At 61.0% G+C, this 10071-nt stretch overlaps 1 protein-coding gene across 1 annotated transcript; it reads right to left on the minus strand.

Annotated features, from left to right (window-relative positions):
- Window positions 1-582: 582 nt before the first annotated feature.
- Window positions 583-4897, minus strand: MISP (mitotic spindle positioning). Its single transcript, XM_030845557.2, has 4 exons — window positions 3202-4897; window positions 2512-2642; window positions 1399-1437; window positions 583-821 (listed from the first exon to the last, which is right to left on the minus strand). The coding sequence occupies exons 1-4, from the start codon at window positions 4880-4882 to the stop codon at window positions 732-734; spliced, it is 1941 nt and encodes a 646-aa protein (XP_030701417.2). The 5' UTR covers window positions 4883-4897; the 3' UTR covers window positions 583-731.
- Between the last annotated feature and the right edge of the window lie 5174 nt (window positions 4898-10071).

The following is a 10071-nucleotide window of genomic DNA, read 5'->3' on the forward strand; positions in this document are numbered from 1 at the left end:
CGTGGGAGAACTGAGACGGCCACTTGCTCACTGAACAAGCACTGCTTGAGCACCTTCTGTATACTACACTCAGGGATGTGGGGGACAGCCCGGGTGGGGCAGGGGCAGAGGCAGGAAGCAGCAGCCCTGGGGGCAGTGACATCACCCAGAGAAGTGAAGCAGGCAGAGGGGAAGGGAGAGGTCCAGGGCGGCCGACCACACCAGGCGGGGGACGGCCCCGCAGCTGCTTTATTTCATGGGGGGACAGAAGGACCCCCTTCAGACCCCACGTCGAGCCCTTTTCTCTGTCCGGGGCTGGCCCTCAGACTGGAGGTTTCCCAGGGCTGGAGCAGGGCAGGTCTCCCCTGTTAGATTGGGATGTCCCAGAAGAAGGAGCTGAGCGTCTCCCCTCTCAGACTAGCGGGAACAATTACATCTGGAGGTGGGGGATTTGGTCTCCTTCTTCCCCGGACCCAAGAGCGTTTGGCAACATCATAGGGGCAGAAGGAGTCATCCCCAGCTTTTGACCCAGAAAGCACAACGATTTCTGCAGGAAAAGAAAAGCGGAAAAGAAAAACCTCAAGCCCAAAAGTGCATCCACCCCTGGGCTTGGCAGCATGAGATTTGAGCTTCTTGGATCTGGATTTAAAGAGGAACCTATGTCCTAAGGCGGGGGCTCAGGACGGTCCGCAGTTCCCAGGGCCCAGGGCCCAGGGCAGGGCAGGGCAGGGGGTGGGCGCCCGGCCCCAGGCTCAATCCTCATCCTCGCTGGCATAGATCCGGGCTTCCCAGCGCTCCGCCATGGCGTTCTTGTGGCGGGTTACCCGTGTGGCCTCCAAGACCTGCAAGAGGAGGCACGAAGTCCCCATCGGGGTCCTAACGCCCCCAAGAGGTCCTAGCTCCCCTCGCTGCTAACCCATAGGAGAGGCCTAGAGCAGGGGTAAAGCAGGACCATCCCCTCCTCTGTTCCAGACCCTCTACTCCTGGTAATAGTGCCAAGGAATGTGTTAACTCATGCTGAGCTCCACAGTAGGGAAATGCCCGGGTCTGGCATTTGGGACTCAGCTCAAAGAGGGTCACAAATGTATTCCACAAATCCACTGAGGTAGCTGGCCTTCTACACATCTCAGATGAAATGCCTCCCTCAAAGAAAATGCCCCTGTCTTGGGCCGAGTCAGCCCCAAAACCATCTGGTAAAGAGGCAGCACATGGAACCTCTTTCCACAATCTATGCTCATGACAGGCATCAAAAGCAGGTCACAGAAAAATCCACCTCAGGCAGACACTATCAATCAAGAAGATATCCAGGGAAGTCCCCACACCCAGAAGAAGGGCTTCTGAGGGCCCTGACGCAATAGGGCAGGGGGCACAGATGTGGGAGGGAAAGGCTCAGGTCCTCGCCCCCAGGAGCACACTCACCTCCGAGTTGACTTGGTCAGTGGGGTTGAGGCCGGCATACTACAGGAAAGGAACATATGTCAGCCCCCGGGGCCCTCTAGCCCTGCCCACCCCAGAGCCCCCCTGGACTCAATGCACAGCCCCCTCAGTCACCACTTGGGGCAGAAGGGAAGGTCTTCCCTGCCCACCGTGGTCCCCCCAATCACCCCAAACTCAAAGCCATCCACCATGCTGCTCTCCTCAGTGAAGCCTCGGTCCGTCATTTGCACCTGTTTTCTCTTTGTAAACGTCATCGTAATAAAGACAGTTGACATTTATGGAGCTCTTGCCGTGGCCAGGCCCTACTCTAAGGTTGGAAGGGCGCTGTTCTTATTATCATGCTCATTTTACAGAGGAGGAGACTGAGGGTCAGAGAGGAGTAGGGTCTTGCCCATCACACCGCTGGCAAGCTGCAGGGCCGGGCCTTGAACCCAGGCCCCTGGGCTCCACTCTGCCCCAAACCTCTGGGCCAGTCTCTGAGCACCAGATTGGCGAGGCTGGAGCTGGTGTTATTCTCCATGGTGTCAACAGTACCCGCCCAGGGAGGAGAGGGCCTCACGGTTAGGAATGTGGGGTTTGGAGTCAGGCCTGGGTTCAAGTCCTGGCTTGGGAGCTCAGACTGTATGACCCTGGGCATAGGCGACTAAGGCTTTCTCCAGAGAATGGGCCACAGGACATCCCTCCAGGGTGTTAAAAGCACAGTGCGTGCAGAGCTCTGAGACATCCCTCATGAGGTGTGGATAATAATCAGAAATAACAATGATGGTAATAAACACATGAAAATAATAAGGGTGATTTTGATAGATTGCCACAGCTCTCCTCCTCCAAGCGGAGCTGCCTCTCAGCCTTTGGCTCAGGGGGACAACCTCATGGTGGGGACCCTGCTTATGTGGCCCAGACATGAAGAGAGGCCCAGTTTACCCATCGTGCACCACACGTGTGGGGGACACAGGCGCACAGTCACGGGCAGGGCAGTGAGGGAGGCAGGTGTCAAACCCAGCTCACCCTTGAGCCTTGCCTGACCTTCCCTGGCCCTAATGGGGGGCGTCAGACCTTGTCCAGGCCTCCAAGTGCATGGCAGGGCTCGAGACTCACCCACTGCTCATTCTTCTTTCTCTGCCTGGGGGCATCCTCAGCTGAGGCCTCTGCCGTCCACACCAGGCCGGAGTGCAGGTGGATGGGGGTGAAAAAGTGTGACTCAGACACCGAGTAGCTGTCCGTGATGCCTGGGGTAGGGAAGGAAAGAAAGGGCATCAGGGAGGATCCCGGGGTCTCCTGAGGGCAGAAAATTCGTCAGACCCCAGCCCAAGGGACACAGAGTCTGGCTAAGAGGCTGGACCAGTTAAGGAGATGGGTGAATGGACAGACAGAGCAGACAGCAGGTTGCAAAAACTGATAGACAGAGTGACCCACATAGCCAGTTAGGAGAAACTGGATCCACAGCTGAGCCGACCACACAAGGAGAAAAACATTAAAAGTCACACGGGGGGTATTTTGCCTTGACAGAAAAGGAGCAATCGACCAAGAGGCTAGGACATCTGTAAACCTTTATGCACCTAACAACAAAGTGTCCAAATGCATACAGAAAAAGCCCAAGGCAAAGTTATTTCTCCAAAAGCTACTGCTTAAGCAGACAGACCAGCCAACCGGGGTAGTAGACGAAGTCCCCCAGATGCCCCCCAACCCCCAGCCTCTCCTGGCACCCTCACGCTCCTCATGCCGCCCTCCTCTGCTCCAACCTTTGAGACTCTGAGCAAAGCAGCCCTTCCCAGGACCCTGCCTCACCAGATGCGCGGGAGGAGCTCCTGGAATCTTGGTCACCGCACTCGTCCGGAGGCAGGGAGAAGACCTCAGGGTACAGAGCGCTCCGCCGCTCGTCAGCCACCTCCCGCTCCCGCCGCAGGACGCTCTCCACCTCCTTCTCCAGCAGCTCTGATGACTGGGACTTCTGTAGCCTCAGTGCCGGGGCCCCAGCCACCTCCCAGCCCCAAACTCGGGGGGCCTCAGCTTTCTCAGGCTCATCCGGGACCCCGAACCTCAAGGGACGCAGGCGGAAGTACTCCCATCGCACGACACCCCTGTTGGCACACAGGGGTCCCCGGGGAGGCTCCTGCTTTGTGCTTGCAGGCCTTGCAGAGGACCCCGAGGGATGCCTCTGAGACCCTGCGGCCTTTGGAGAGCCCACAGGCCTGGCCTCATCGGCAGAGAGACCGCTGGGCTTGCGGTAGGTGTGGAAGGCTGGGGGTTCTCCCGGGGGCGTCCGGGGGCTCAGGAATGGCTGGTAGGCATCAGGTGGGATGCGGTTCACCTTCCTCACCTCTGGTGTGGGGCTGGCTGCGCTGGCATCTGGGGTCGGGCTGAGGATGGAGTCTGCGCTGTGGACTCTCCTGAGGATGGGCTGGGGGCCTTCGGAGAACCAGTCGGATATGGACGCCCGGCCCACCTGCAGGCCCTCGCGCCGGTGGTCCTCCTCGCGCTGCGACCCCTGAGCAATGTCCCGCTGCACGTAGAGCGACGGGCGCCCCCTGTGCGGCCGCGGGGCCGTGGCCGGGCTCGCCTTGCTCAGCAGCGGCCTGGCCGGGATCTCCAGCAGCTCCTGCTGGCTGGCCGCCCGTTGCAGCCCCCGCTGCTCCCGGAGGTCTGCCTCCCGCTGCTGGGCCAGCCGGATCTCCCGCTCAATGGGCGTCTCCTTGGCGGGTTCCGGGGACCCCTCTTGGGACCAGGAACCAGGGTCATCCGAGGCTCGGGCACCAGAGCTGGCGGGTAAACCGTGGACCCTCTTCTCGTCCGTGACCACCTCCTTCTCCTGAGGCTTGACTGGGACGACATACCCATTGACCAGGGGTGGCCCGTTCAGGGCCTTGGAGGCCTGGCTGGCCCCAGGTTGTGGGATCCGAGGAACCCCCGCACGGGCGTGGGCCGCCCCGGGTGGAGCGCTCCTCTGCTCCAGGCTCAGGAACTGCCGCCTGGCTGCCAGGAAGTCGATCTGCTCTGTGTCAATCATGTTCTCCTCCAGGGGCGTGGACTGCGGGCGGCCGGGGCTCCTGGGCTCCCCGTGGTCAGGGGTGCCACGGAGCATGGCCACCGTGCCGCTCTTCCTGACCGCCTGGTCCTGAATGACCGCCCGGCGTTCCCACTCCAGGTCACGTGGCCGCCAGGGCGGGGTGTCCCCAGCCTCCAGGTGGTAGGCCTTCACCTCCATCTCATCGTCCTCCGGGCAGGGCAGCTGTGGGGCCAGCCGGCCGGGGAAGACATGCAGGCTGAGGGGTGTCCCCATCTGCACCATTTCCAGAGAGGCCTCGTGGTCAGCAGGCCAGGCCACTGGCTCATCCTGGCCCCAGCCTCTGGCCGCGGACCTCACGTCCACCAGCTCAAACGAGTAGCTGGTGTCGCCTTTGAAGGCCATGCCGGCCACACGGGGTGAGTGGGGGATGCTGAAGATGGGGTATCTGGTCACTCGGTCCATGTTCTTGGGGTCTCTGCCCACCAGAGGATCCCAGGGTGGAGAAGATCTGGGCTCACTGAGGGAAGAGAAAGACATGTCAGTCACCAGGTCAGAGCACCTGGGGGGAGGTGCAATCCCACTCCCTTCAAGGGCAAAGTCCTGGCCAAGTGGCCTCTGTGACTGGCCCAGGGAAGGGTAGGTGACCCAGCCCTGCCAATCAGAACATTCCACCCTTTGGCCTCTGCGATTGCTTCAGGGATGGACATGTGACGCAACCTGGCCAATGACGTGAAATCCTGGGACTTTGCAATTAACGTGGAAAATTGGACCCTCTTCCCACTGGGCTTATTAGGCTGGTTGGATGAGGCCAAGAGCTGTTGGGGGGCCATATGTGTCCTCCTGTGGATGCACCTTGCTTAAGAGCACCCCCAATCCCAACACAGCATCCTTAAAAACTTTGTTTGAGCTCCTGGATCCAGCCACACCTGAATCCCAAGGTGCCCCTGTACTGACCCAACGACTCGGCCCCTGTGTGTCTAACATTTGCAGGTACCCCTCCCACCTCCTCTGCCAGACACTGCACACCCTGCAGGGTAAGCCTTCCACCCAGTTCACCGCTTCCAGACCCAGGGCCACCCCTAGACAGCCTCTCTCCCAGGGCACACACACCCTGAGGTTCCTTCTGTGATTTTTTCCATCTGACATTTACAGATGAGCCCAGTGGGCCTGCCCCTCTCTTGGGGATGTCAAGTGGGGAAACTGAGACCCAGAGAGGGGTGGTGACGAGCAGACTCCCACACCCTCGTTCTCTCTCCTGCACCTGTCCAGCAGGACACCTGGTCCCATCCCAGACAATCCTTCTCAGCACCATAAAGCACCATAAAGGAGCGCCTTGGACCTTGTCCCGCTGGGCCGGGCGACACCCTGACCCAGTCCTCCAGGGGGCCCAGCCCCCCTCCCAAGAGTCCCGGCTCCCTCTGAGCACAGCTCCAGGAGCCGTTGTGAAGGCCCGGCACTTGCTCTCACACCCCTGTGACTCCTGGCGTCCTCACACCCTACCCAGGGCTCTCAAGACCGCCATCCGGCCTCAGGCCAAACCCCCAAACTCTGCAGGCACCAGACCCCAAGGTCGACCCTCTTCCTCCTCCCTGTGCCAGAACGACCCTTATTTCTGTTCCTCCACAGCCTTCTTAGCTACAGCCTACAGGACACCTCCTCCAGGGAGCCCCCCCCCCCCGCCAGATTGTCCCCAACCTCAGAACCTGTGGCCTGATCATCCTGTGTGTACCCAGCCCGGCACAGTGTGTAGCCACCGTTTTACAGCTGAGGAGAGGAACTCAACTCCTCAAGCGACCATGGTCCCCCGGCCTTGGCCCCCGGGTGCCACCAGAGCTATTGGGTCCATCGCTGCATTTTTACACCAACTTGCTTGTAAAAGCTAAACATGGTTTTAAAAAGAAAAATGCAGACCCTCCCTGAACATGAAGTCGATCATGGGGAACCATGTTACACCTAACGCAGTGTCACGCAATCTTTCAAATATTGAGACTATAATTAAGAAAACAATATTAAAAAACAAGCAGGCTTGGGTAATAAATTCCAGCCAAGCGGGCAGAGCCTCTGTCCCAATGATGAACGTGGCTGGGGGTGCACATCTCTCTGAAGGGAGGGGTTCTATTTAAGGCCTGTCACCTCCCACCTGAAGCCATCAGCCAGGACCCTCTCTCCCTCCCAGTGGGCCAGGTGAGCACCCCCTCCCTCCGCCCGGAGTCTGGTACACAGCAGGTACACAGTGGCTGACTCTCACTCTGGGTGCTCAGGGCCCAGGGTTTGGGCTCATTCTAGCCCAGACCCGGATGCCCCTCCAGCCCCAGCCCACCCTGGACGGCAGGTCTGGTGCCCGCGCCCTGCAGCTCCCCTCGGGGGGGCAGGTGTGGCAGGACTGACTCAGAACCATTTGCCTAGTGCGGGGCCAGAGGCTCACCCGGCAGGATTTATAAGCCACATTCCGGGCAAAAGAACCGCACGCCCAGAGGGTGTCAAGTCTGCCTGTGGGTGGGGCAGTGTGGGGGACTGCTCCTTCCTCAGCCCATTCCTTCTGGGTGATTCACTGAGGTCAGTGGGGTGGGGTCCCCCTCGCCTGCGTCCTTGGGCAAGTCTCCCTTCCGACCTCAGTGTCCACACCTGGACAGTAGGCAGAGTCCAGAGCACGCAGCTGCCACCACGAAGGGCTGCCGTGAAGACTCGGCGCCCTGTCCCTGGTATATAGTAGGCGCTCGATAAATGCTTTCACGGCAGTGGCTGATGTTATTATTTATACCCTGGATCCACCACCGATCTCGAAGTGACCTTGGGGCAGGCATTCCCTCTCAAAAAGCCTCAGTCTCCCTGTCTGTAAAGTGGGACGTTGCTGACCCCACCGCCGGGTGTGGGGAGGATCAAGGAGGCCTGAGTGGGTGCCTGGCGCAGAGAAACCCTCGGGGAGAAACGCCCTCTTGGAGGCTTCGTGGACTCTGTGCAAATGAGTAGCAATAGCGCTCAGAGCCTCCCAGCTCCTGGTGGGGGTCCTCGTAATTGGGCATCTCACACCGGCAGCTTTTTTGCCTCTCATAAGAGCCTGTGACGAGGGGAACCATTCTTCTCCCCAACATATAGCAGAGGAAACCGAGGCCCAGAGAAGGGTCACACCAGGGAGTGACAGAGCAGCAGGTTCTGAAGCCAGGGAGTCTCCACCTCCTCCTCCAGGAAGCCCCCCTGGATGGCTCCTCCCCAGCCCCAGCTTTGTACCCTGTTGATACCAAAACTGAAACTGGGTTTATGGTCCCTGGTGCCACACACCTGCTTCCTCATCACCGCGACTGGCCTCCTGCCCTTGGGCAAAGGCCTGCTGGAGGGGCCTGGGGCTCAGCAGGGATGGGCTCCTGGGCTGCTTCTGTCCCTCGGGGCTACGGTCTCCGGGACCCTGGCTGGCAGAGGCCCAACCCCTGGACACACCTGGACACTGGGCCAAGTCTCTGAACCGGCCCCACAGGATCCCAGCTGCCCTCCCAGAGGCTGGACACCTCCCCACGCTGACTGCCCCATCCCCCTCCTAGGAGCCCTCCGATCCCACGGGAGGGTTGTAGGCTGTTCAAGGCCTCCCCAAGCAGGGCGCTGGCTGGGGCTAAGCATCTCCCCAGAAAGCTCCAGAATTCCCAGAACCAGTGGGGGGTCCTGTGCCTCTGGCCCTGGGGGTGCCGGTCAGGCCCCTCACTTAGAGGGTCAGAGATCAAGGCCCCTTGGATTTGGGGTCCTGAAGCCCAGGGTGGAGACTGGGGACCTGGCAAAGTTCAGGGATGGGGCTCTGCTCCCCTGGGCGGGTGCAGCGTGGGAAGGGCACAGACCTGGCCTCAGAGCCAGCCAGCGGGTACAGAGCGAGGGGAGGCCCCCGCCAGCCCCTGGGACCCCACTGAGTCTGGAGGGGGCTGAGGGTGGGGCTGGGGGCTCCCTCCCTGTACCCTGAAGGCCCCGCTGGTGAGCAGATGGTGCCGCTGGCACACAAACGCCCATGCCCAAAGAAGAGCCCACCCCACTCAGGACCCCCGCCCCCCCATTTCCCCAGACTCACCTCTCGGCTCTGAGCCGCAGCAGCCTCCAAGCCTGGCTCTGACTCTGTGGACGGCACAGGGGCCTCCCAGCCCCGCCCTGCCCCAGGTTGCCAGGGGACAGAGCCCCGCCCCGTGAAGCAGGTGCACCCCCTCCTCCCAGGCCCCACCTGGGCTCAAGAAACAAAGTCCAGAGGAGGAGGAGAAAGACGACACGACAGAGTAGAGGGCAGGCACCAAGCCCATGGTGCACGGCCCCTCGGGCCCCAGGGGCCCCCAGCCCACAAAGCTGCAGCCAGAACTCACCCAGAAACCTTCCAGCTGCCGTCTGGCTTTCCCATCACCTCTCAGCATAGCTCAGAGAGACGCTGTCCCTTGCCCGGGGCCACATGGCTGGTCCACGGACCAGCTGCTGTTTCTCGGGGTGGGGGGTGGGGGTTCAAGTCCAAACCCCCACTGTGCCACCTGGCTTAACCCACCCTTTGGGGCCATTTCCCCAGAGAGCTCCTTTCTGGGACCAGCCCAGCTTCCTAGTCTCTGGGGGCGTTAAGCTGGGCCTGGGTTCAAATCCCACTTAACCATTCTGAGCCTCTGTTTCCTCCTCCGGGAAATGGGGACATCACAGGGCTGGGAGATGCCCCCAGCCCACTTCTACATAAAGGGCCAAATGAGGACATAAAGGCACCAGAAAGCGTTGGGATGGGCAGGGCCCGGGCCCCACTGACAGAGGGAGGCACGGAGGCTCGAAGAGGGTGGTGGGTGTCCCAGGTGCTTGGCTGTCCTGATTCTTGGTCGAGGTGCAGAGGACCTGCCAGAGCCACGGAACCCAGTGTCTGCGGGAAAGTCAGGCCACTGGGCACAGTGGTCAGTCAATGGGGGAGGGGACACAGTGGATGGGGCTTCTGTCCCCCGGGCTAGGGCTCTGTCCTGACCTGCCCCTTGGCTGACTGTGGGACCCCTCTGAACCTCAGTCTCTTCTTCCATCCAGTGGGCCCCCAGCTCCAAATCTGGCAGGGCTGCTCACGGGGGGAAAGGGCAGACTGGGTCATCCAGCATGTTGAGGGGCACATGTTGAGAGGTGAGGACTCACTCTCCTGCTCCCAGACTGGGGTGGCCTCCCCCTCAGGGTTCACACAGCCCACTGTACAGGTGGGCAAACCGAGGCCCAGAGGGAGCAGCCACTCCTCCCACCCAGATCACATAGTGATAGAAGCAGGGGTGGCAGCCCCCATAAATGCTTCCTCCCCGTGTCCCCACCCATTTCCCAGGGGCTGACTTCTCGGCAGAGCTTAGGGGTGTCGGCCCCCCGGGGGCTGTGAGCCCAGCAAGGGGCAGCCTCAAAGCCAAAGGATGGGGTGGACCAGGTGTGGAACCCGAGGACTCCACAGGAAACAGAAAGGAAGGCCTGCCACCGGAAGCTGCCCCCTTACCTCCAGGCCTTACCTGCCCAGGTGCAGCTCAGATGCCCACAGGTGCAGGTGGGAACTCCACCAACTCCCTCACCCACAGCACTGGGGTGAGTCTGAGGGATGCGTGGGCCACAGACAGGAGAAACCAGCTCCCTGGGCTCTGTGAGCCTTACACCGGCGTCGCCCTACCCGCTGGCCTGGCCGTACCCTCCCCACG

The sequence above is a fragment of the Globicephala melas genome, chromosome 3 (genome assembly GCF_963455315.2).
Source record: "Globicephala melas chromosome 3, mGloMel1.2, whole genome shotgun sequence".
NCBI classification, from domain to species: Eukaryota; Metazoa; Chordata; class Mammalia; order Artiodactyla; family Delphinidae; genus Globicephala; species Globicephala melas.